The 23,039-nt window shown below is 44.2% G+C and overlaps 1 protein-coding gene across 7 annotated transcripts; it reads right to left on the reverse strand.

Moving 5' to 3' along the window:
- Positions 1-1,636: 1,636 nt before the first annotated feature.
- LOC100380860 (splicing factor 3B subunit 1) lies at positions 1,637-22,951 on the reverse strand. 7 transcript variants are annotated; one of them, XM_014165276.3, is made up of 23 exons: positions 21,533-21,613; positions 20,580-20,755; positions 20,227-20,328; positions 19,921-20,035; positions 16,987-17,066; positions 16,057-16,275; positions 15,336-15,813; positions 14,995-15,116; positions 14,343-14,642; positions 13,934-14,113; positions 13,747-13,833; positions 13,179-13,449; positions 12,164-12,309; positions 11,472-11,618; positions 11,035-11,160; positions 10,539-10,760; positions 7,469-7,651; positions 6,426-6,537; positions 5,561-5,681; positions 5,180-5,311; positions 4,709-4,981; positions 4,038-4,254; positions 1,637-2,374 (listed from the first exon to the last, which is right to left on the reverse strand). In XM_014165276.3, exons 1-23 carry the CDS (start codon positions 21,558-21,560, stop codon positions 2,216-2,218), a joined length of 3,996 nt encoding a protein of 1,331 aa, XP_014020751.1. In that variant the 5' UTR covers positions 21,561-21,613; the 3' UTR covers positions 1,637-2,215. The 7 variants fall into 7 exon arrangements, 6 of the variants coding, with proteins under 6 accessions (XP_014020751.1, XP_014020750.1, XP_045560766.1 ...); XM_014165275.3 differs by having other exon boundaries at positions 15,336-15,816; XM_045704810.2 differs by lacking the exons at positions 20,227-20,328; positions 20,580-20,755; positions 21,533-21,613 and adding an exon at positions 17,430-17,484 and having other exon boundaries at positions 15,336-15,816; positions 19,921-20,038.
- Positions 22,952-23,039: the final 88 nt, after the last annotated feature.

Genomic DNA, 23,039 nt, shown 5'->3' on the forward strand with positions numbered 1-23,039 from the left:
TGGGCGCTGGTCTCCCAGTTCAAGGACCGCACTCTACGAAATGGTCTTCATGAAGTGTTGGAGCTCATCCTCAGTGACTACAATTGGTTGACTATAGCCATGTTTGTCAGGCTTTTAGTGGCATGAAGGTACGCCACGAGGACAAGACTAGGTTGACTACCTCGCTCCACTGGCATTAACCCTAACTATGAGTAGCAGTGGAGGCTCCTGAAGGGAGGATGGCTCAAAGTAATGTCTGGAATGGAGCAAATGGAAACCATGTGTTTGCCATTTTTGATACAATTCCACACCAGCCATTACCACAAGCCCATCCTCCACAATTAAGGTGCCACCAACCTGAGATGAGCAGCCTTTTTTTAAAGCCTTATTTTACCAGGTAAGTTGACTGAGAACACGTTCTCATTTACAGTAACGACCTGGTTACAGGGGAGAGAAGGGATGAATGAGCCAACTGGAAGCTGGGGATGAATAGGTGGCCATGACGGTATGAGGGCCCTTATTGAATGACATAAGACCTTTAGATCTGTGGGAGTTCTGTTTACGTGATCTCCCTAAAAACACACCACTTCAATACAGATACAAGACTTTTCATTGCACGTCATGAGAGCATCTTCCCAAGCCTAACTCTTTTCCTAACCATAACCTAATTCTCCTAACCGCTTCGAAAAAGTCAATTCCGGTCAGAGCTGTATCGAAGTGGCGTATTTTAGGAAATCTCGTTTAGATACGAGTAAGCGTTGTTCCTCTGGCGTGAACCCTGGGGGTATCCCACATAGACATATAGGGCCTGTTTCATGGACACAGAAAAAGCATAGTTCTGAACTAAAAAGCATGTTCTATAGAAATTCTCAATTTAAAGTGTTTTTAGTACTAATAAATAATATGGTGTCAGCCCAATAAACAACATATAGCCATCTTTATGGAAGAAAGCACAGTAAGCATTCGTTTCCATGTCAACAGCACAGGGCTAACTACCCAGAGTGCTCCTTCTCCTTGGTCTACTGTTGCTCTCAGCAGGATGGCAGGGCTGATATTGGAACAAAAGGGCTTTAAGGTTTCCTTTTATTAACATTTCTGAACAAGCAGTAGCCTTTGAAATGTAATGTAGTGGCATTTCTGGATGAAATTTACATTTCAGTCATTTAACAGATACTTATCCAGAGCGACTTACAGGATAAATTAGGGTTCAGTGTCCTGCTCAAGGGCACAGTTAGATTTTTCACCTAGTCAGCTCAGTGATTTAAACCAGCAACCTTTTGGTTACTGTCCCAACACTCTTAACCGCTAGGCTACCTGCCCAAATATAGTTCATTTGAGGTGGTTGATATTCTACGCCTGCTTGTGTACATTGAACTGCAGTAAAAACAATCATTCATTAAAGCTAGTGCCTGTGGAACATGAGGTTGTGACATTAAACAAGGTGGCAAAGGTGATCTGTATGGAAGTGGAATCTGGAGAATGCTGGTGTGTTGCCACATATTCCACAACGAGTTATTCTACCTATAAGATTTTAGCAATAGGGTCAAATAAGTTGGTACTTTGCATAGACTGCTTTCCATATAGCATATGAGACTCCTATGAGAAGACATGTATCGTGCTTTATTTTAACCAACTCAAAATAAAGCACAGGTAGACATTTATTTTATACACAAATGTTTATTTAGTCAAATAAAGCAACATTCTGATAAGAACAAAGGGGTGATCACTGATAGGTGAGCAGAGGATTGAGAAGGAATGGCCGTTAGAGGACTGTACACAGAAACCATAACAATATTTTAAAGAACTTCAAAACTCACTGACTTGCTTTTCCATTCGTTAACATGGCCAACTTACATCCTGCATGTCACTGTACTGCATGTGTCTATCATTCCTTATGGAAATTATAAAAGAAATAAAACAATACATAAGCTCTAAGAAATGTTTCAGTTTTATATTTCTTTCTCCCTAATCATATAGTGCCTTTATTTGATTAAAAATTAATCTTGGGCCACAGACACTGTGGCTATGTTGGACACACCCACTACAAAGACAGAGGGGCTAAATAATACAAAAAAATGGACCAAGTCCTATCTACACACCAAGAGAGATAGGACGAAGAGTGGAGAGAGAAGAGATGAAAGAGAGGAGGGAAAGAGAGAAACCGAGTGAACAGAGAGAGAGAGAAAGAGAGAGACCGTAAACAGAGAGAAAGAAAGAGCATGAACAGAGAGCAGAATCACAGGAAGTACTCCAGCTCATAGCGGAGGTAAGGGTTCTTCTCATCGTTGTAGACGTGGGGGTAGTGAGCGATCAGAGCATCCTGGGAACCGATGTAGATGGAGTTATAGATCTTCCAGTAGACGTCTCGGACCTTCCTGGCTGGGTGGAAGAGACCCTGGAGAGAGCAGACAAGGTTAGAGAGCATTACCAACTCAACGGCTGCATTTACAGTGCTAGTATGATTATGGCTTATTTGTTTAGGCATTTTTTGTTGAGGGGGTTACAGGTACATCATCTCTTCACATTTTTAAGTTGATAAAACATGTACCTGTAGGTAAGACATATATAGAGTTTAATAATATATTCAGTATAAACAGGGAAAAACTAAAAAGTAGTCCTCCATCCCAATCATGTTCCCATTCAAGCCCCCCCACCAAAACTATGTTTTCATGAAATAAACTACATGACCAAAAGTATGTGGACACCTGCTCGTAAAAACATCTCATTCCAAAATCATGAGCATTAATATGGAGCTGTTCCCACCTTTGCTGCTAAAATAGCCTCTACTCTTCTGGGAAGGCTTTCCACTAGATGTTGGAACATTGCTGCGGGGACTTACTTCCATTCAGCCACAAGACCATTAATGAGGTCAGCACTGATGTTGGGCGATTAGGCCTGGCTCGCAGTCTGCGTTCCAATTCATCCCAAAGGTGTTCGATGGAGTTGAGGTCAGGGCTCTGTGCAGGCCAGTCAAGTTCTTCCACACCGATCTCGACAAACTATTGCTGTATGGACCTCGCTTTGTGCACGGGGGCATTGTCATGCTGAAACAGGAAAGGGCCTTCCCCAAACTGTTGCCACAAAGTTGGAAGCACAGAATCATCTAGAATGTCATTGTATGCTGTAGCATTAAGATTTCCCTTCACTGGAACTAAAGGGCCTAGCCCGAACCAGGAAAAACAGCCTCAGACCATTATTCCTCCTCCACCAAACTTTACAGTTGGCACTATGCATTGGGACAGGTAGTATATTCCTGGCATCCGCCAAACCCAGATTAGTCCCAGATGGTGAAGCTTGATTCATCACTGCAGAGAACACGTTCCCACTGCTCAAGAGTCCAATGGCGGCGAGCTTTACACATCTCCACCCGACGCTTGGCATTACACATGATGACCTTAGGCTTGTGTTGTGGCAGCTCGGCCGTGGAAACCCATTTTATGAATCTTCGACAAACAGTTCTTGTGCTGACGTTGCTTCCAGAGGCACTTTGGAACTTGGTAGTGAGTGTTGCAACCGAGGACAGATTATTTTTACACCCTAAGCGCTTCAGCACTTGGCGGTCCCGTTCTGTGAGATTGTGTGGCCTACCACTTTGCAGCTGAGCCGTTGTTGCTCCTAGACGTTTCCACTTCCCAATAACAGCACTTCCAGTTGGACCGGGGAAGCTCTAGCAGGGCAGAAATTTGACGAACTGACTTGTTGGAAAGATGTCACTGAGCTCTTCAGTAAGGTCATTCTACTGCCAAAGTTTGTCTATGGAGATTGCATGACTGTGTGCCCAATTTTATACACCTGTCAGCAACGGGTGCGGCTGAAATAGCTGAATCCACTCGATTGAATGGGTGTCCACATACTTTTGTATATATAGTGTATCCACTGCAGTTTGTTCATGGACTTCATAACGGTATGTTGCTGTTGATAGTGATATCACTTCTTACATCATTTACAACACTCAGCTATTCTAAAATGATCCTAGTCATCTAGTAACAGATAGTAGTCAATCTGCTACCTGTCTGTCAGTACAAGGAGATCAGTGATGTAGTATCAGTCAGGTTTACCTGCAGGCAATACTGCAGCATGCGGCAGGGGCCGATAGCCACCCTGAGGCCCTCCAGGGCCCCCATGACAGCCTGGATTACATGGGGCGACGTCTCAAACACATTGGGCCACACGTAGTTCAACAAGTGGTTAAGGGAGTCCTCACAGCCGAAGCCGTAGACACCCAGGGACATGTGCTGCACCACAGCACTGGCAGTCTGTCTGTGGACCAGGTCTCTGCAAGGAGGAGAGGAGAAAAACAGGGTTACCATGGAGCCAGTCGAAAGGTGCAAAGGAGCAGGTGGGGTCTACTATATATTCTAATTCTGTGGAGGAAATCCACAATGAATGACACTTGACTTTTCATTTGTAATCAACAGGTGCAGGGTGAGAACAGAAGTGAACTGGATGTCAGATCTGACAGTTCTCATGTTGGTGTCCATCTAGTGAAGTACTAGTCCTGATCTGACCACAGACCAGTCCAAAAGGCGAGAATGATTCGCAGGCATATTACAGCACATTCAACTGAGTGATCCCTAACTGTTACAGACAGAAGTAATCGTGGCTATGTAGCTTGATGCATTTACCATACTTGGAAAATGTTGTGTTTTTGGTTTATTGACTACAGGGTTACTGTGACTTTAGTCAGCCCACCAGACTGATTGTTAGTTACAATGTTTGGTCCTTTCACCTGTCCATCAGTGCATCCTCCAGCAGGGGCGTGACAGCATAGATGTAGTCCTTGCCCATCTCCCCGATGTACTCAAACAGGAAGGACAGGGACTTGAGCACGCCGTTCTGCACGTTGAGCTCAGGCACGCGGTACTCGTTCATGAGAGCGGGGAGCACGGTGAAAGGAGAACAGGTCTCAGCCACGATGGCGATGGCCACGGTGGTACACACTCTGTTCTGACGCTCCTGAACCTTCAGGTTGTTGAGTAGTGTGGCCAGCACATCATGGGGTCTGGAGGGGTCAACGATAGGCTAAATATATACTGGTTACCATGACAGTAACAGGTGAAGTATCACCAAGCATCATTATAATACAACTTTGAGACAACATTTTTCATGGACGCTCAGAAACCCTAATAAATGTGCAGCAATGGAGATCAACAAGTCTTGAGAGAAGTATTGGGCAGTAGCCAGAGACAGGAGCACTCACCCGATAGCCTTGGCGATGTATCCGAAGGTGTTGACGGTGGCTCTGCGGATGGCCTTCTTGTGGGCCTTGAGGAGCTCCAGCAGCTCAAAGCAGATCCGCATCCACTCCCTGGCCGACACGTACTCAGCACCCCTACACAGACAGACCAGGGTAGGAGTTACAACATGGTTACTGAAACATCTACTATTGTACCATATTTACACATATGGTTAGGAGTCAAAGATTGGAATTTACTAGTGAATGTGTGTGTAAAAGATTAGACTGTACTGGTGAATGTGTGAGTAACAGATTGACACTGATGTAGTCCAATCTTTCAAAGATTGGACTTTACTAGTGAATATCTATCTGTATGTGTGTGTGATTCCTTTGCTACAGACATACCTGTCAGCAATCCTGCCCACCAGGTCAATACAGTTCTCCTGCACCTTCTCATGTCTGTTCTTCAGGATGGGCGTCAGCCGAGGTAGCAGGTCTTTGATTGGTGGAGTCATCTTGTGCATACCTGAGTGACAGCACAGACAACCAATCAGCTCTCTGGATGCATATCACCAAGTATTAACACCTCTACTATCCTAACTTAATCATAACCACTCTTATAGCATTACTGCTGTTAAACCAGCCCAATACTTGTTCTTCACTGAACTCAACTAACACAAGTCATTCACAGGCATCTCTCTACCCACTGGAGCACTTTCTCAAATTATTTCAGCCCGTCTTAGGAAGTGAGAGGGCTAAATTAGTGGGCTGAGAGTGTATGGAGCTACAAGACAGAGATTGGATAGCATTTTGGAAAATAAAACAAATGCTTTTTAAAATTTTACCTTTATTTAACTAGGCAAGTCAGTTAAGAACAAATTCTTATTTTCAATGACGGCCTAGGAACAGTGGGTTAACTGCCTTGTTCAGGGGCAGAACGACAGATTTTTACCTTGTCAGATCAGGGATTCGATCGGTTACTAGTCCAACGCTCTAACCACTAGGCTACCTGCCGCCCCAAATGACTTTTCATTTGTAACCAACAGGTGCAGGGTGAGAACAGAAGTGAACTGGATGTCAGATCTGCCAGTTCTCATGTTGGTGTCCATCTAGTGAAGTACTAGTCCTGATCTGACCACAGACCAGTCCAACAGGTGAGAATGATTCGCAGGCATGTGACTGAAGACCAAAGGGTCATCAACCTTAGTGTCAACATGCTATTGGTCAGAAGACAGGGAGTTGTAGTAGTGAGGGGGTAACGTTTACATACCGATGACATTGACGATGGCCTTGAGAGCACCAAGGATACTTCCCAGTACTTCAGGATACTCTTCTCCTAGATACTCATATAACACCACTCCCAGGTGACCCATCAGCTTCTCCTGTGGAGAGAAAGAAAGAGAGGGGGGTTTAGAAAGGGAATCAGCTTCTCCTGTGGAGGAGAGAGAGGTTTAGAAAGGGAATCAGCTTCTCCTGTGGAGGAGAGAGAGGTTTAGAAAGGGAATCAGCTTCTCCTGTGGAGGAGAGAGAGGTTTAGAAAGGGAATCAGCTTCTCCTGTGGAGGAGAGAGAGGTTTAGAAAGGGAATCAGCTTCTCCTGTGGAGGAGAGAGAGGTTTAGAAAGGGAATCAGCTTCTCCTGTGGAGGAGAGAGAGGTTTAGAAAGGGAATCAGCTTCTCCTGTGGAGGAGAGAGAGGTTTAGAAAGGGAATCAGCTTCTCCTGTGGAGGAGAGAGAGGTTTAGAAAGGGAATCAGCTTCTCCTGTGGAGGAGAGAGAGGTTTAGAAAGGGAATCAGCTTCTCCTGTGGAGGAGAGAGAGGTTTAGAAAGGGAATCAGCTTCTCCTGTGGAGGAGAGAGAGGTTTAGAAAGGGAATCAGCTTCTCCTGTGGAGGAGAGAGGTTTAGAAAGGCAATCAGCTTCTCCTGTGGAGGAGAGAGAGGTTTAGAAAGGGAATCAGCTTCTCCTGTGGAGGAGAGAGAGGTTTAGAAAGGGAATCAGCTTCTCCTGTGGAGGAGAGAGAGGTTTAGAAAGGGAATCAGCTTCTCCTGTGGAGGAGAGAGAGGTTTAGAAAGGGAATCAGCTTCTCCTGTGGAGGAGGGAGAGAGAGAGAGAGAGAGAGAGAGAGAGGTTTAGAAATGAAAGAAGAACTCCGTCAGTGAAGGTGATATTATTGCAGTGTGAGTGTGTGTGTATCAGTGAGTGAGTGAGTGAGTGAGTGAGTTATATATATGCGTGTGTGCAATACGAGTGTGTGTGTTGGCGTGTGCATGCGTGTATGTGCGTGCGCATCTATGAGTGGTTGGGAAGACTAACCTCCTGGCAGGTTTTCATGACCACGGCGGTGCGGGAGATGAGGTCAGCAGCCTGCTGGCGGACCTTGGCGGACTTGTTGTTGAGACGCCACAGCACTGTACCACAGATCTGAGGCAGGTAGGGCTTCACCCTCTTCCCCAGGGCATTTACCACCGTGCCAAACCCGTTCAGCATCACAGAGTCCTACAGGGGTCAGAGGTCAAGTCCTACAGTTAGTCATATTCCACACAGGTAGGCTAATGACGGACTGAGAGTGTCTGTGTCCAAAACGGAATCATATAGAAGGGCTCTGGTTTAAAGGGAATAGGGTGCCATTTCAGACACCAGCAGTTACCCATTCAAACCAAAATGAATCTCCCATCAAGCCTCAGATTACCATAAATCCACACTGCTGTTCAGACTAGAGGTCGACCGATTAATCGGAATGGCCGATTAATTGGGGCCGATTTCAAGTTTTCATAACAATCGGAAATCGGTATTTTTGGCCGCCGATTTGGCCGATTTTTTAAAATATATACTTTTTTTACACCTTTATTTAACTAGGCAAGTCAGTTAAGAACACATTCTTATTTTCAATGACGGCCTAGGAACGGTGGGTTAACTGCCTTGTTCAGGGGCAGAATGACAGAATTTACCTTGTCAGCTCAGGGATTCAATCTTGCAACCTTACGGTTAACTAGTCCAACGCTCTAACCACCTGCTTTACATTGAGGTTACGCGAATGCATAAGAAGCCAAGGTAAGTTGCTAGCTAGTATTAAACTTATCTTATAAAAACCAATCAATCAATCATAATCACTAGTTAACTACACATGGTTGATGATATTACTAGTTTATCTAGCCTGTCCTGCGTTGCATATAATCGCTTAGGTACACGATGCTCCAACCATAAACATCAATGCCTTTCTTAAAATCAATACACAAGTGTATATTTTTAAACCTGCATATTTAGTTAATATTGCCTGCTAACATGAATTTCTTTTAACTAGGGAAAATGTGTCACATCTCTTGCAAACAGAGTCAGGGTATATGCAGAAGTTTGGGCCGCCTGGCTCGTTGCAAACTAATTTGCCAGAATTTTACGTAATTATGACATAACATTGAGGGTTGTGCAATGTAACAGGAATAACGTTTTGTTTTCGAGATGATAGTTTCCGGATTCGACCATATTAATTACCTAAGGCTCGTGTTTCTGTGTGTTATTATGTTATAATTAAGTCTATGATTTGATAGAGCAGTCTGACTGAGCGGTGGTAGGCACCAGCAGGCTCGTAAGCATTCATTCAAAATAGCACTTTCGTGCGTTTTGCCAGCAGCCCTTCGCAATGCATTGCGCTGTTTATGACTTCAAGCCTGTCAACTCCCAAGATTAGGCTGGTGTAACAGATTTGAAATGGCTAGCTAGTTAGCCGGGTGCGCGCTAATAGCGTTTCAAACGTGACTCGCTCTGAGACTTGGAGTAGTTTTTTCCCCTTCCTCTACATGGGTAACGCTGCTTCGAGGGTGGCTGTTGTCAATGTGTTCCTGGTTCAAGCCCAGGTAGGAGCGAGGAGAGGGACGGAAGCTAGACTGTTACACTGGCAATACTAAAGTGCCTATAAGAACATCCAATAGTCAAAGGTATATGAAATACAAATCGTATATAGAGAGAAATAGTCCTATAATTCCTTTAATAACTACAACCTAAAACATCTTACCTGGGAATATTGAAGACTCATGTTAAAAGGAACCACCAGCTTTCATATGTTCTCATGTTCTGAGCAAGGAACTTAAACGTTAGCTTTTTTACATGGCACATATTGCACTTTTACTTTCTTCTCCAACACTTTGTTTTTGCATTATTTAAACCAAATTGAACATGTTTCATTATTTATTTGAGGCTAAATTGATTTTATTGATGTATTATATTAAAGTTAAAATAAGTGTTCATTCAGTATTGTTGTAATTGTCATTATTACAAATAAAAAAATAGGACTTTTTAAATTTATTTTAAAATCGTCTGATTAATCGGTAGCGGCTTTTATGGGCCTCCAATAATCGGCATCGGCGTCGAAAAATCATAATCGGTCGACCTCTAGTTCAGACAGGGATAACTTGTTTCAGCACAGGCTTTTCCCAATGTTATACCTCGAGCCAGGATCAGTAGGCAAACGTTCTGGGCCCGGTTTCCCAAAAGCATCTTAAAGCTAGGTTCATCATTAGAACCATCGTAGGAGCATCGTTAAATCTCAGAGCTGTTTCCCAAACCCATCGTTATTAACGTTGCACTTCAAACCGCTGGCAATCTAACGCCTGCCCCAGACCGCTGGTAGAACAGCTAAGTGCGCCGTTAGATACTTTTGGCCCTTTATACACAGTAGATCTCCTCCAAACATAGAATCACATGGTTTATCTGTCTCTGTGACCACTGGTAACTTCACAACAAAGATGACTACAAAAACTAAGTTGGCAATGTCTTGGCATTGATAGAAACAATATAAACAGTAGGCTATAGCTCTATGTCAATCATACTGAAATACAGTTCATTTTCAATCGAGTTGTATTTTGTTACTTGTAGACTATTGTCTGTAATTTGTCTCATTATATTTCATGATGTGTAGCCTAACGTGCCAATTTTTATTGGGTAAGCATTATAATAAGCCGCCTCAATATTTGCAGCCGTAGGTGGTAATATCTCTTTAGGAGCTGATCCAATGTCAGTATTGTGACATAATTATAAATGTTAAGGTAAGATTTTAACTGAGAAAGCTGATCCGAGAACAGCAATGCCTTTCTTCCAAAGTTATCAATATCGACACACACGACTGACTGTTCTCTGTAAGGTGTTTTGGGAAATGAATGTTACATCTTAGACCATTGTAAGAAAGACGCATCGGTAAAACACTGGGAAGCCTAAGTTCCATTGCTTTTGGGAAACCCTGAAACGTTTCAGATAGAAAGGTCAGGAGCCAACCTGATTCCTTATTCTACATGTCAGAGAGGCATGATTGTTCTACATAATCCATTTCTATCTGAACGTTCCACAACATTGTTCCTTGCTGAAAATGCCCCAGGTACCCCCCGGGTCTCACCTCTGTGGTCTGTTCCTGGAAGGCGTACAGGATGCCGTCGATCAGCTGCTCCTCCAGCTTGTGGTCGATGTCAGCAGCTCCCAGGTTCCCCATGATCTTCTCTATGGTCTCCATCACCATCTTCCTGTACTGCTCTGCCTCGTCCTTCAGGTCATCTACGATACGAGAGATGATCTCTGCTGCTCCCACCTTATTGGCCAGCTCCACTGTGGTGTCCACCAGCTAGAAGATGGGCAGACATACAGGGAAGAGGTTAGCTCACAGACCCAAAAAACACCAGTCATGAATCAACTATGACCAGATTTTAATGTTAGTCAGTTGTTGAATTTCTTTGTATTTCACCATTGAGGCTAAAATATATCTATATTTTATTGTCATAGAATTGTCTATAACTGATTTATGATTGGTTAAACATTTAGTTTAGGTCTGTAATCAAGCCAGTCAGTATAAGGGATATGCATGGAGTCGTTCCTGTTTGAGCTGCGTCTGTACCGACCTGTCTGTAGTTGCGTCTGTCCAGGGCCATCCTGTGCTGCCAGAAGTGCTTGAAGAAGGGAGGCAGGATCTCTGTCTTGATGTAGTTGGCTTCCACACCGTCAGTACCACAACACTGTTTCACCACCTGGAAGAGAGGGGGAACAATGGGGGTTAGAAACAGGCCACACATACACCAATTCAGTTTGAAGTGTACTACGTAGCATGTGGAACTTATGTTTCGTTCTGGAAATGTAACCAACAGGTGCAGGGTGAGAACAGAAGTGAACTGGATGTCAGATCTGACAGTTCTCATGTTGGTGTCCATCTAGTGAAGTACTAGTCCTGATCTGATAGGTCGAACAAGCGAGAATGAGTCGAGCACACACACACACACACACACACACACACACACACACACACACACACACACACACACACACACGCAGGCTCCCTCACCTTGAGCACGATCTTCTTCATCTCCTCGTCAGGAGACTGGAACTCTCTGATGAGGATCAGCATGACCTCTCTGGTGTAGTAGTTAGCATACTCAGCATCCATCAGAGGGATCAGGTAGCCAATGGCCTTCAGGAACGCAGCCAGACCCTGGAACCAGAGGGGAGAGGTAAGAGTTAACTCAGTTACTGTATCCAGACAATTCTGCTGTTTTAAAGATAGTTTGCTGCAATTCTACACCTTTTGCCATGGCTTATGCCGTGTTCTTATGCCATCTGAGTGACTCAAACATAACGTTTAAGTTCACACTAAAAACGCTTAAGCGTCCCGAACTTTTTTCCTTCTGTAATTTTTGTTATGTACATCATATTTCATTTGTATTATAATGTACATTATATTTTTGGGGGTGACGGCCACTATTGAATGAATATAGGGGAAACCCTGGTATCTATACAGGCAAGATCCTGAAATGAAGTTGTATTGTAATGTCAAGTAAACTTGTTTGTATTAACCTGTTAACTGTTTTAGGAATGTAACCAACAGGTGCAGGGTGAGAACAGAAGTGAACTGGATGTCAGATCTGACAGTTCTCATGTTGGTGTCCATCTAGTGAAGTACTAGTCCTGATCTGACCACAGACCAGTCCAACAGGCGAGAATGATTCGCAGGCATGAGACAAAGCAATGTGTCCTCACCTTTCCTCTGTGCTGTCGGATACCCTTCCACAGGGGTTTGAGTACGGAGTCAAAGGACTCAATACCGTAGGGCGTGGCAGCCTCAGCCAGGGCGGCGATGGCCAGGGCACTGATGGTCCGCACCTTCTGCTGCTCATCCACTAGACCTGAGGGGGGCAGACACGGCGGAGGTCAGATCATCATATATGTTATCCTTCTTTGTAAAGTGTACTGTGGCCATATTATCCTTCTTTGTAAAGTGTACTGTGGCCATATTATCCTTCTTTGTAAAGTGTACTGTGGCCATATTATCCTTCTTTGTAAAGTGTACTGTGGCCATATTATCCTTCTTTGTAAAGTGTACTGTGGCCATATTATCCTTCTTTGTAAAGTGTACTGTGGCCATATTATCCTTCTTTGTAAAGTGTACTGTGGCCATATTATCCTTCTTTGTAAAGTGTACTGTGGCCATATTATCCTTCTTTGTAAAGTGTACTGTGGCCATATTATCCTTCTTTGTAAAGTCTACTGTGGCCATATTATCCTTCTTTGTAAAGTGTACTGTGGCCATATTATCCTTCTTTGTAAAGTGTACTGTGGCCATATTATCCTTCTTTGTAAAGTGTACTGTGGCCATATTATCCTTCTTTGTAAAGTGTACTGTGGCCATATTATCCTTCTTTGTAAAGTGTACTGTGGCCATATTATCCTTCTTTGTAAAGTGTACTGTGGCCATATTATCCTTCTTTGTAAAGTGTATTGTGGCCATATTATCCTTCTTTGTAAAGTGTATTGTGGCCATATTATCCTTCTTTGTAAAGTGTATTGTGGCCATATTATCCTTCTTTGTAAAGTGTATTGTGACCAACAATGCACTTTAAAATAAACTTGAAATGTCAACCCTCACACCCTAGATACTAGAAAACTAAACTACTTGAGTCAAGTATACTAGTCACTCCTAAATATAACTAATGTACTATAACTGGAAAACTAAACAGGTCCAATAGCATCCTCAGGCAGTGGCCCCTCCCCTCACCATGCTCGATGATCTCCACCAGACTCCTCAGATGGGGCAGGATGGCACAACCCATGAGGATGGCAATCTGCTGGACAATCTTGATGCCCGTGTGGCGGGCCTGCCATGACTTCTTGCTCTTACACACAGCCTTGAGGAAGGGCAAGAGGGAGGGGATACCCAGAGCGGACGCTACGACAGCGAAAGCTCTGGCGGTTGTATTTCTGACGTATTCATCCATGTTGTCAATATCAGGTCTCATAGTGGAGATCATAGTGGCCAGGCCAGCAGCCTAGAGGGGGAGGGAGGGAGGATAAGAGATCAACTAAGATTAATAGGTGTTTATGATACTGCTTGCATAGACATCGTAAGTATAATTTCAGGTCAAATTGTATTTACTACTTGCTTTAGGAGTGTGACCAACGGGTGCAAGGTGAGAACAGAAATGAACGATGTCAGACCGGCTAGTTCTCCTGCTGGTTTTTCTAGCGAAGTACCAGCCCTAATCTGACCACGGACCGGTCCAACAGGCATACGACCAACTGTGGTGGGTGTGTGAGTACATTATAGGGCTGGAAGTGGGGCTCACCTTGGCCAAATTAGAGATGATCTCCCTGCCCTCCACTCTGGCGTAGTAATCTTCATCAATCAGCAGCGGCTCAATCACCACCAGGATCTGGGGAACAGAGAGTCAATCAGTGGGGGCCAATCTCAGCACAGGAGACATATTGTAAACCGAGTCAATGAGTCCCTCGCTCTCACACACGACGACCCACCTTGTGTACGTATGGGCGGACCAGGTCGTCCAGCTTGTAGAGGATGCGGTCTATGACCTTGACCAGCAGGTGGCGCTCCTGGTCCTCCAGAGTAGGAGACATGAGCAGGGGCAGGATCTGGTTGAAAAGGGGCCCTGCTCCAAACTCCCTCGCCTTGTCTGTGATCTGACGCAGAGCAGCCTGAGGAGAGACGCAAGGGGGTTAGACTGGACGGTTGACTTTTCAGTGTGAGAGTTACACACCAAAAGGAAGATGGAGCTAAGTCTGTAGAGATGAAAGGCCTATCTAGTGTTACCTATGTCAAACCTTCATAAATCAGATTATGCTGATAATGGCAGCCATCTTGGTCAGGGAAATGTTCCATTAAATTCTGTGGTCAAGACTGAGGACAGTTGGCATCTGGTCTCACCTTTCTCATGGGAGGTGTCCCGTTCTTGATTTTCAGCAGCAGTTTCATGATCTTACGCTCCTTCTGTTCCTCTGGGCTCAGAGTGGACTCATCCACCTCAACCAGCAGTTTATCAAAGTACTGGATGTCGTCTGGTTTGAGGAAGGGCAGGTTGCCACTGGGCTGGTCGTTGATCTGCTTCATGGAGCGGTCCTCCTGCTGCATATGGAAGCCCGTCATGCCCCCCATGGGGGTGGGGGTGGCAGACAGCTTCCGGGCAGGGGTACGGATGGGCACATAGCCTGCTGGTGGGGGAAGGACCTGTGGAGGGAGGTGGGGGATGAAATGTTAGTACTATTCATTTATCATACTTTAGTGATTAGCTTTATTTACTTCAGTTCCATTCACTCTTTCTCTGTACTGGATAGAGCCCTTATCGAGGCATTTGTCTGAGGTCTTCAACTGAAGAGGCACGCTGCTGTGGGGATCCCGACCCAGAGACACAGAACGTGACCCTGGCCCAGTGACCCCAGAGACAGAATGGACCTCGTTCCGACTTGTCCTTGTATCATCACGAAGACCCTTCAATCACTTCATATAGATACTGCATTTGATGTGACAAGTGACGGTTGAGCTCCATTTCTCCATTGTGCTGGGGAGTGGGTGTGTGTACCTTGTATCCTTCTGGGAACATGGCATCCAGCTCATCGTCTGTGAGAGGTCGGTTCCTCTCGTCTATCTCTCTCTCCCAACGCCAGGCCTGCAGCTGCTCTGGGGTCATGCTCATCAGGTGACCTGACAGGATAGGAAACGCATGCATAATGTAAACATGCCTCAATAACCCAGTATCATGACTTAGTGGAACATTCCTACTACTTCATACTACTAGTAAATTAACAACAAGTACATCATATCAATTCACCAACAGTTATCAGTGTTAAATTATATTCTACCTCGAAGGAATTGAAAATGGGTTTCAAAGGCCTGACAGGAAGGCAAGGTGATTGACAGTACCTGGAGAGGGAGTGGCCATATTCATGGCAGGGGTTCCGATGGGAGTTTTCCCAGGGGTCATCAGTGGGGTGGAAGAGCCCATCTGGCTGGCGGGGGTCTCGTCCCAACGGGACTTCCTTTTACTGGCCCCGGGGGTGGGGGTCTCTCCCACTGACTCGTCTCCCCTGTCTGTTCGGGGGGTCTCGGCCCAACCACTTCCATGACCAGGGGTCTCCCTCTCCGTCTTGGGGGTCTCGTCCCATCGGTTTTTGCGCACGCTGCCTGTGGCTCCCCCGTGTCCAGGGGTGGTGTGTCCCGGTGTGTCCCCTCTGCCTGGCGTGGCTGCTCCAGCCGGGGTGTGGCTAGGGGTGGGGTCCCACATTCGGGAGCTGGGGGTGGCCCCTGGGGTCTCACTGCCCTTGTTCCTTCCGGGGGTCTCGTCCCAGCGGCTGTTGGATGGGGTGTGTCCTGGGGTGTGTCCTGGGGTGTGTCCTGGGGTCTGCTGTATGTGTGGTGGGGGGTGTCCAGGAATAAAGGGCTCAGTGAGTTCTCACAGTACAGAAATGTAAACTAGAGAAGCACGGTTGAGTTACCTTGTTCCACTAGGATCTTAAAAGGCACATGTCAAGGCAAATAAACTGCCCCAAAAACATTTCTATATCATTTGCTGATCGAACACCAGACCAAAAAATTATAATTGTAAGGATACAAACTGGATCTGATCAACTAAGATAAGTTTTACCTCAGCAGCCTGATCGGCCTGGTCCCAGCTGGACATCTTCTTAGGTGTGCCGGCGTTGCTGGGGGTTCCTGATTGGTCCTGTTTCTCGGCCGTCTGGTCCCAGCGGCGTTTACGCTTCGCGGCGGCGGCGGCAGCAGCAGCCTGGGAGGCGGCAGAGCCGTTGACAGCCTTCAGGTCTCCTGTTTTGGCCTTCTCTGCCATCTGCAGACGAATCTCTTTCTGCATGGAGGGAGAGCAGGGAGAGCGTGAGAACACCAACCAAAGGATAAACACAGCAGGGAAAAGTTTCCTGTGGGATTTGTAGGACTTAAGTCTATTGTAGGCAACGATACACCACACTGAACGATACAATTCCATTATGTGGGTGTATTTATTATAAACTGGGTGGTTGGAGCCCCGAAGACTGATTGTTTGAAAGCCATGGTATATCAGACTGTATACCACAGGTATGACAAAACATGACTTTAACTTTTCTAATTACATTAGTAACCAGTTTATAAAAGCAATAAGGCACCTCAGGGGTTTGTGGGATATGGCCAATATACCACAGCTAAGGGTTGTATGCAGGCACTTTGTGTTGCGAAGTGCATAAGTACAGCTGTTAGCCGTGGTATATTGACCAAATACCACACCCCCTCGGGCCTTATTGTTTAATTATATCCTTTATGGACACACAGCACTCAGAAACATGAGCTCAAGACAAAGCCATGCCCTTGGTCTAAAGCAGTGTTTACCAACCCTGGTCCTCCAGTACCCCCAACAGAACACCTTTTCATTGCAGCCCCAGACAAACACACCTCCTTCAGCTCATTGAGGGCTTGAGGATTAGTTGACAAGTTGGATCAGGTGTGCTTATCCAGGGTTACAATAAAATGTGTACTGAAGGGGGTACTCGAGGACCACAAAGGGGGTTTATGTGGTCTGTCTTACCTCCTCTTTGGTCAGGTGCTGCTCCTTCATGACGTCCATGTACGACCTGGACTGCAGCTTGGGGTCCGGTGTTTTGCCCCCTGCGCGAAAGAGCACCAACAAGACACAGGGCAGCCGATTAGAACATGCCCCCAGGACCCGGCTTCATAACACACAGCAAGCACAACAACACAGCCAGCTCAGCTAGGCCCTCACTTTTCTTTAGGAAACATTTACTGGTTTAGTTCCTTAAGCTGAATCACAACAAGACAACCCTAGATACACAACATACAGACAGTCCTCTCTTGCTTGCCTTACATACAAACATAGCTGTCTAAAAAAAAACAGGCAGATACATTGAGAAACAGCGGAGGTTGTTTTGTCTTTCTTTTAAGGAGATAACAGGAGAGGATAAAGCCATCACTGATGCAGGGGTCCTGGGCTGTGCTCTCCAGAATACGTACACTTTCAGTGCCAAGGGTCCTTCTGCAGTCAGACTTCAACCGGCAGAAAAGAAGCCTAGAAAATGTCTCTTTACCATTAGTAACACTTTGGAAAAGGGTTGGAACTCATACACATAAGCATACCACCTGTGATTTGTTTTTTACGTCACAAAAGAAAAATCCTCCTGGGGCTCAAACTTCAAAGTAAAAAAAATTAAATTAAAAAAATATCCCCCAGAGTGCGATTTACTGATAGCATTTTAAGAAAATGAAGTCAAGATTTTTTTTTGTTGCCAAATCTAGGAATGTTCTGTGAGCTAAATGTGTAGCTACTTTATGTAACCCAGGGCAGGGAGAGCATATCTATATATATATATGTAGTTACACGTATACCTGAGGGGCAGTGGAGCAACTTTTAGATCCATACGATCAATACCTTAGTTTCAGGGGAACAGGCCACATGCTACTGAGCAGTCATTAGTTTGACCTTGGAGTCCACTGCTATTCCAACTTCCTAAATGTAGATCTTGACTTCCTTTTTAGAAAAATGTTTAAAAAATATATATATTATGAATTACAAGATAAATCTAAAGCAAAAGACCACCATAAAATGGCAGCGTTTTCAATTTAATTCTATAAAAATAAGTCTTCGGTAGAAGACAAAATAAAAGGTTGTTGGGGTAGAGATTTGTTGAGGTATAGCTGCTTTTCCCCCACCCAGACAGACAACCAGCCAGTGGACCCTGACAAAAGTGACAAGCGCACACTTCTGTCTGTTCACCATAACCTACACAGGATGAGGTGCTGCACCCTTAAGAGACTGCAGTACAGGACTGGCAAAGCAGTACTGCTGTAGGAGAGAAATTAAGGACAGTTAGTATGGGCCTGTGGAATTGCGGCACACAGATTTCTTGATATGTTTCTATTTTACAAAGAAGTGAAATAGAAATATATTTCCATAACATATTTGTATATGACAGAGCTGTCTACATGCAGGTTTGATACAACCCTACCCCCAGACGACATTGAGGCACTAAGCCCAATTAAATCTCAGACCCTACAGGCAAATTGTTGCATTAAAAATACATTTCTGCAACGTGTAAATAAACATACTGTAAACTTAATCTACAAGGTATGTGTTTAGTTAATCAAATGCTTAAAGGCTAGTCAAGCTGTAGTCTGAGAAATAGGCCATCCTTGGTTAAACTGCACGGCTATTTAGTTCATTCTAACGAACAAACATAAATTTAAGCTGGCAAGACAAACAAGTTGTAGCCAGAGTTAGGCTTTGAGAAATGTGAATATATGTAAGTGACGGCTCCTTGCCCTGTGAGAGGTAAGGGACAAGACAATACTGGAGACAAAGCCCTTTGGCCAAGGATTATACAGTCACTGTAATCCACTCTATTACTTAGACCCCTGGAGCCCAAATTAAGATCCCTGACCAGATTTGGACTAAATGCCATTTAAAATGGGCTTGAAATCTGAGACCATAACTCACTAGTGTTGATGACAACGGCACTATAGTTTGTGTGTGTAAGTCTCATAATTGACTATGTCCTCATCTCTTCTAATGGAACTTCCCTAGCCCCTAAAAGTCTGACAAGCCTGCAGTGGTGGTAACTGACCATAAGCCTGCAAAATGATACTATAGTGGAGTGAAGGAAGGGCCACTTGGAAGAAAGGGGTGGTAAAATAGCATTGCTTATTACGAGTGTTCTTGTTTTACACAGGAATACTTTGAAGCCTCAGATCTGTACCCAGGTGGGTTGGCAATCTGGGGGCATTCCTTGACTGGGAGCCAAGCTTCAGACAGCCAGCACATTTCTGGCTTCTGACTGCCTCGTGATGGGGTGGTTTGTGTGTGCGGTAATGGGGTCATTGCGTTGCCGCTTACTGGGCACAGCAGGGTGCAGCACATTGTATGAGCAGGTGAATTACCCCAAGGATAAGCATCAAATCACAAACAATTAAAAACATTTTGCTACTCACATTACCCAATACCTTTCTTTAAATTAAACAGTTCATGATATAGATAGCCACATGGGCCTGTTAACCCTTCGAGACACTCACAGCCTACCTGCCACCCATGTAGTATTAGGTATAATAGTCTGTAACCAAGACAACACCTAACCACCTCTCCCTAAAACATATGGACCCCCTTACTGGCAGAAGTTGTATTTCGCACAACTTATTTCTCAGATGTTAACAATTATTCTCATTTTCGAGAAAAAAACTTGTATCTGCCATGTAAACCATTTGCCACAAAAGCAAAGAGATTTTATTGAGACAAAATGATGAGTGATAAAAGGCACCCTCGGGCCAGAAGAGATTACCAAGGGAAGGTCTTAGTCTGGGGAGCAAGCAGCTGCACAGTGCTCGAAGGGCTAAGCAGCAAGAGGTGGGTTGGAACCCTTGAAAGGCATCCATGGGATCATGGCAGTTACAGTATAACACATAACATATATCAGGGGAGGACACTATGGAGGGAACATGGAGGGGTGAAATTTACCGTCTGCAAAGGGGTCAAGTCGCTCAGGAGAGATGATCATCTGTCGTCGTCTGGCCTTGTACTCGTCTTCACGCTCTGCAATCTTAGCGGGCCGGTGTTCGGCGAACGGGTCGTACTGAGAGGAGAGACAACACAGCACGTTACAATACATGTCATCATGGTAAACATTACAGAGTTTGATAAGTAGCCATTATAAAAAAATGGTGTCTACGACAAGATATGAGCGAGATAATTATGCAAATCCAAAACATTAGCACTAAGATTTGGTAGAATTCTACAGGAAGAGAGGAAGATGGTGTTGCGAACCTGCTCATCTGACTGCGGTATTGCATTGAGTATAGCCACCGGAGCATGATATCCCGGTTTCTTCTGTCCAAGTAGACTTGTTGAGGAGTCCTCCTCATCATCCTGAAAATAAGAGCGAGACAAGAGTCTGGTCAAGCCTAGCCATTTAAGGCAGACTCTCCCAGCTCGAGGACAACGAGACATATTGGTGTAGCCAACTCCATTTAAAAAAAAAATCAGACAGTGGAATAGCTGATGTCTGACCCCTAGGAAGAGAAAGAGGATGTCAGTGTTGCAGATGACGTGCAACACTTTTTCCAAGTTACAAAGGAAACATGCATCATTACATCACAGGATTTGACATTAGGACTTACATCCTCCTGTTCATTGGCCGCGATGGAGGTGACATATCCAGCGAAGCGGCTGTCGCTGCCACCGTAGATCTCTTGGTCGTAGTATCCAGTGGAGTCCAGTCCCACACCCTGATCTGCTCCCTCCTCCACCAGGGCAGCTTTCATGCCCTGGATCTCCAGGATCTGGGCCTCGATGTCTGGGGGGCAGGGGGGGAATAACAGTCATTGAGCATCTGGCATGTTGAAAACTATGTGCACAAACATCACCATTGATGTCAAGCATATTACCAAATCAAATGAGATTTTACATAAATGTAAATAAATAAGCAGCAGTGACAGGTTATACATTAACTAAAATAGATGCCATTGGAACTAATTATTACGCTTGAGTACCATGCTCAAATCGTGCGCCGTGTTGACAAACTAGGGCCTGCTAAATTAGTTTCAATTTTAGCTTGCCAACGAATAGATAAACCACATAGTTAGCGTTGACTATCATATCTAGTAACTTACAGAATATCCGTCAGGGTTAGTTAGCTACGTTAGGTAGTTACTTAGCATTACCTTCAACGCCATCTTAATTAGGTAGCTTTTACAACACCAGTGTCACGCTGTTAAATAAATATATCTAGCTATATCAATATCATAGCAAGTTACGCATGTCTACATCTATACAAACATCCCATAAATAGTATCAAGAGCACACTAATATATATATATATATATAAGGCAATCATGCTTATTGAAATTCTTTATTATCTAGGTTAGCTAGCTTAGTAGTTAGCGGGACGCCATTATCTATTATGCGCCCGGCCTCGTTGCGTCTGGATTGTCAACATCATGTCACGAATGAAAATAGAGCTAAAACAGATAACGTTAGCAGACTTATAAACAACAGATGCATTTTGAAACTGACGTAAGTAAAATTAGGTTATAATAGCCATTTAAAACACTTTGTAAATAAATAATCTTACCTTCGTGTGTTTTGGCGATCTTCGCCATTTTGGTGGTTCAGTAAGACTGGAACCGGAAGTCAAAATGAATTAATATCCGTTCTGCAAAAAACAGATGCGCAGGCATGTGTAAAACAGAGGAAATGTGCATTTCTGTCTAAACATCACAGTTCCCAGTTGCTTGAGAGGGACATATCTGCGGTTTTAAACTTCAATTGAGATACTTAACGCCCTAAAATTAGACTGTTTGGCTATCAGAAAACAAGAAGTTGTGATATAGTGAATAAACTAACCAATTCATTGAGTTTTAAATCAAGGTAGCACTTTAAGGGAACTGTTTATAAATGCATGCTGAAAATCCAAAAGTAAACCACCATAGAATAGAATATATATTTTATTTATCTATTATAAATAAACACAGGCCAGGCTGGGAGTAGCAGCAAGCTGAAGAGAAGCGCCCTGCTCAATGGCACATTAGTGGTACCTGAGATATTGATATCAATCACCCTGGCATACTTACGGACATTGGTTAGCTGAAGTTGCTCTAGAAACTAGCTTAAATTCTAAATGACCATTTTATAATTATATTATTAATACAATCAATGTTATTACAATATGCAGTTCACTTGTAAAAACATAACCTGTGTCTCCATATCACATTACTCAGTCAGAAGCATTACAAGAACCATGCTATGGAAAAAACTAGCGACGGGATGAAAATATATAGTGACGGTTTTGGCACACTATTCGGCCCTAAACAGAGAGTACACAGTGGCAGAATGCCTGACCACTGTAACAGAACCAAATTATGGAAAGCTTTGACTATGTACAGATTCAGTGAGCATAGCCTATTGAGAGAGGCTCCCATAGGCAGACCTGGCTCTCAAGAGAAGACAGGCTATGTGCACACTGCCTACAAAATGAGGTGGAAACTGAGCTGCACTTCCTAACTTCCTGCCAAATGTATGACCATATTAGAGACACATATTTCCCTCAGACACAAAGGCACAAATAATTCGAAAACAAACCCAATTTTGGGAGAAATACCAGTGTGCCATCACAGCAGCCATATTTGTGACCTGTTGCCACAAGAAAAGGGCAACCAGTGAAGAACAAACACCATTGTAAATACAACCCACATCTATGTTTATTTATTTTCACTTTTGTAAATGAACTATTTGCACATCGTTACAACAATGTATATAGCCATAATATGACATCTTAAATGTTTATATTCCTTTGGAACGTTTGTGAGTGTAATGTTTACTGTTTATTTTGATTGTTTATTTCACTTCTGTTTATTATCTATTTCACTTGTTTGGCAATGTAAACATATGTTTTCCATGCCAATAAAGCCCTTTGAATTGAATCGCGAGAGAACCCTGCTTACGTTGTGTCCTTTCAACAAATTTAGCACTAACCTTTCAGAGCCAACTATGCACTGTAGGTCGATCAAGTCAAGGCAACTCAATCCCACATCTCGTGACATTTTTGCACACGCACTCACAGCACAATGCAAAAAAAACAC

Source organism: Salmo salar, chromosome 21 (assembly GCF_965601325.2).
Source record: "Salmo salar chromosome 21, fSalSal1, whole genome shotgun sequence".
In the NCBI taxonomy this organism is placed as follows: Eukaryota; Metazoa; Chordata; class Actinopteri; order Salmoniformes; family Salmonidae; genus Salmo; species Salmo salar.

Bases quoted from the DNA above. Each gene is read 5' to 3' on its own strand.
- LOC100380860 (XM_014165275.3), bottom strand. From the start codon at position 21,560: ATGGCGAAGATCGCCAAAACACACGAAG. The intron at 14,643-14,994 runs GTACACACACCC...CTCCCTCCACAG, and splicing joins TGTTCCCAGAAGGATACAAG to GTCCTTCCCCCACCAGCAGG. The intron at 11,619-12,163 runs GTGAGGACACAT...CTCTGGTTCCAG, and splicing joins TCCGACAGCACAGAGGAAAG to GGTCTGGCTGCGTTCCTGAA.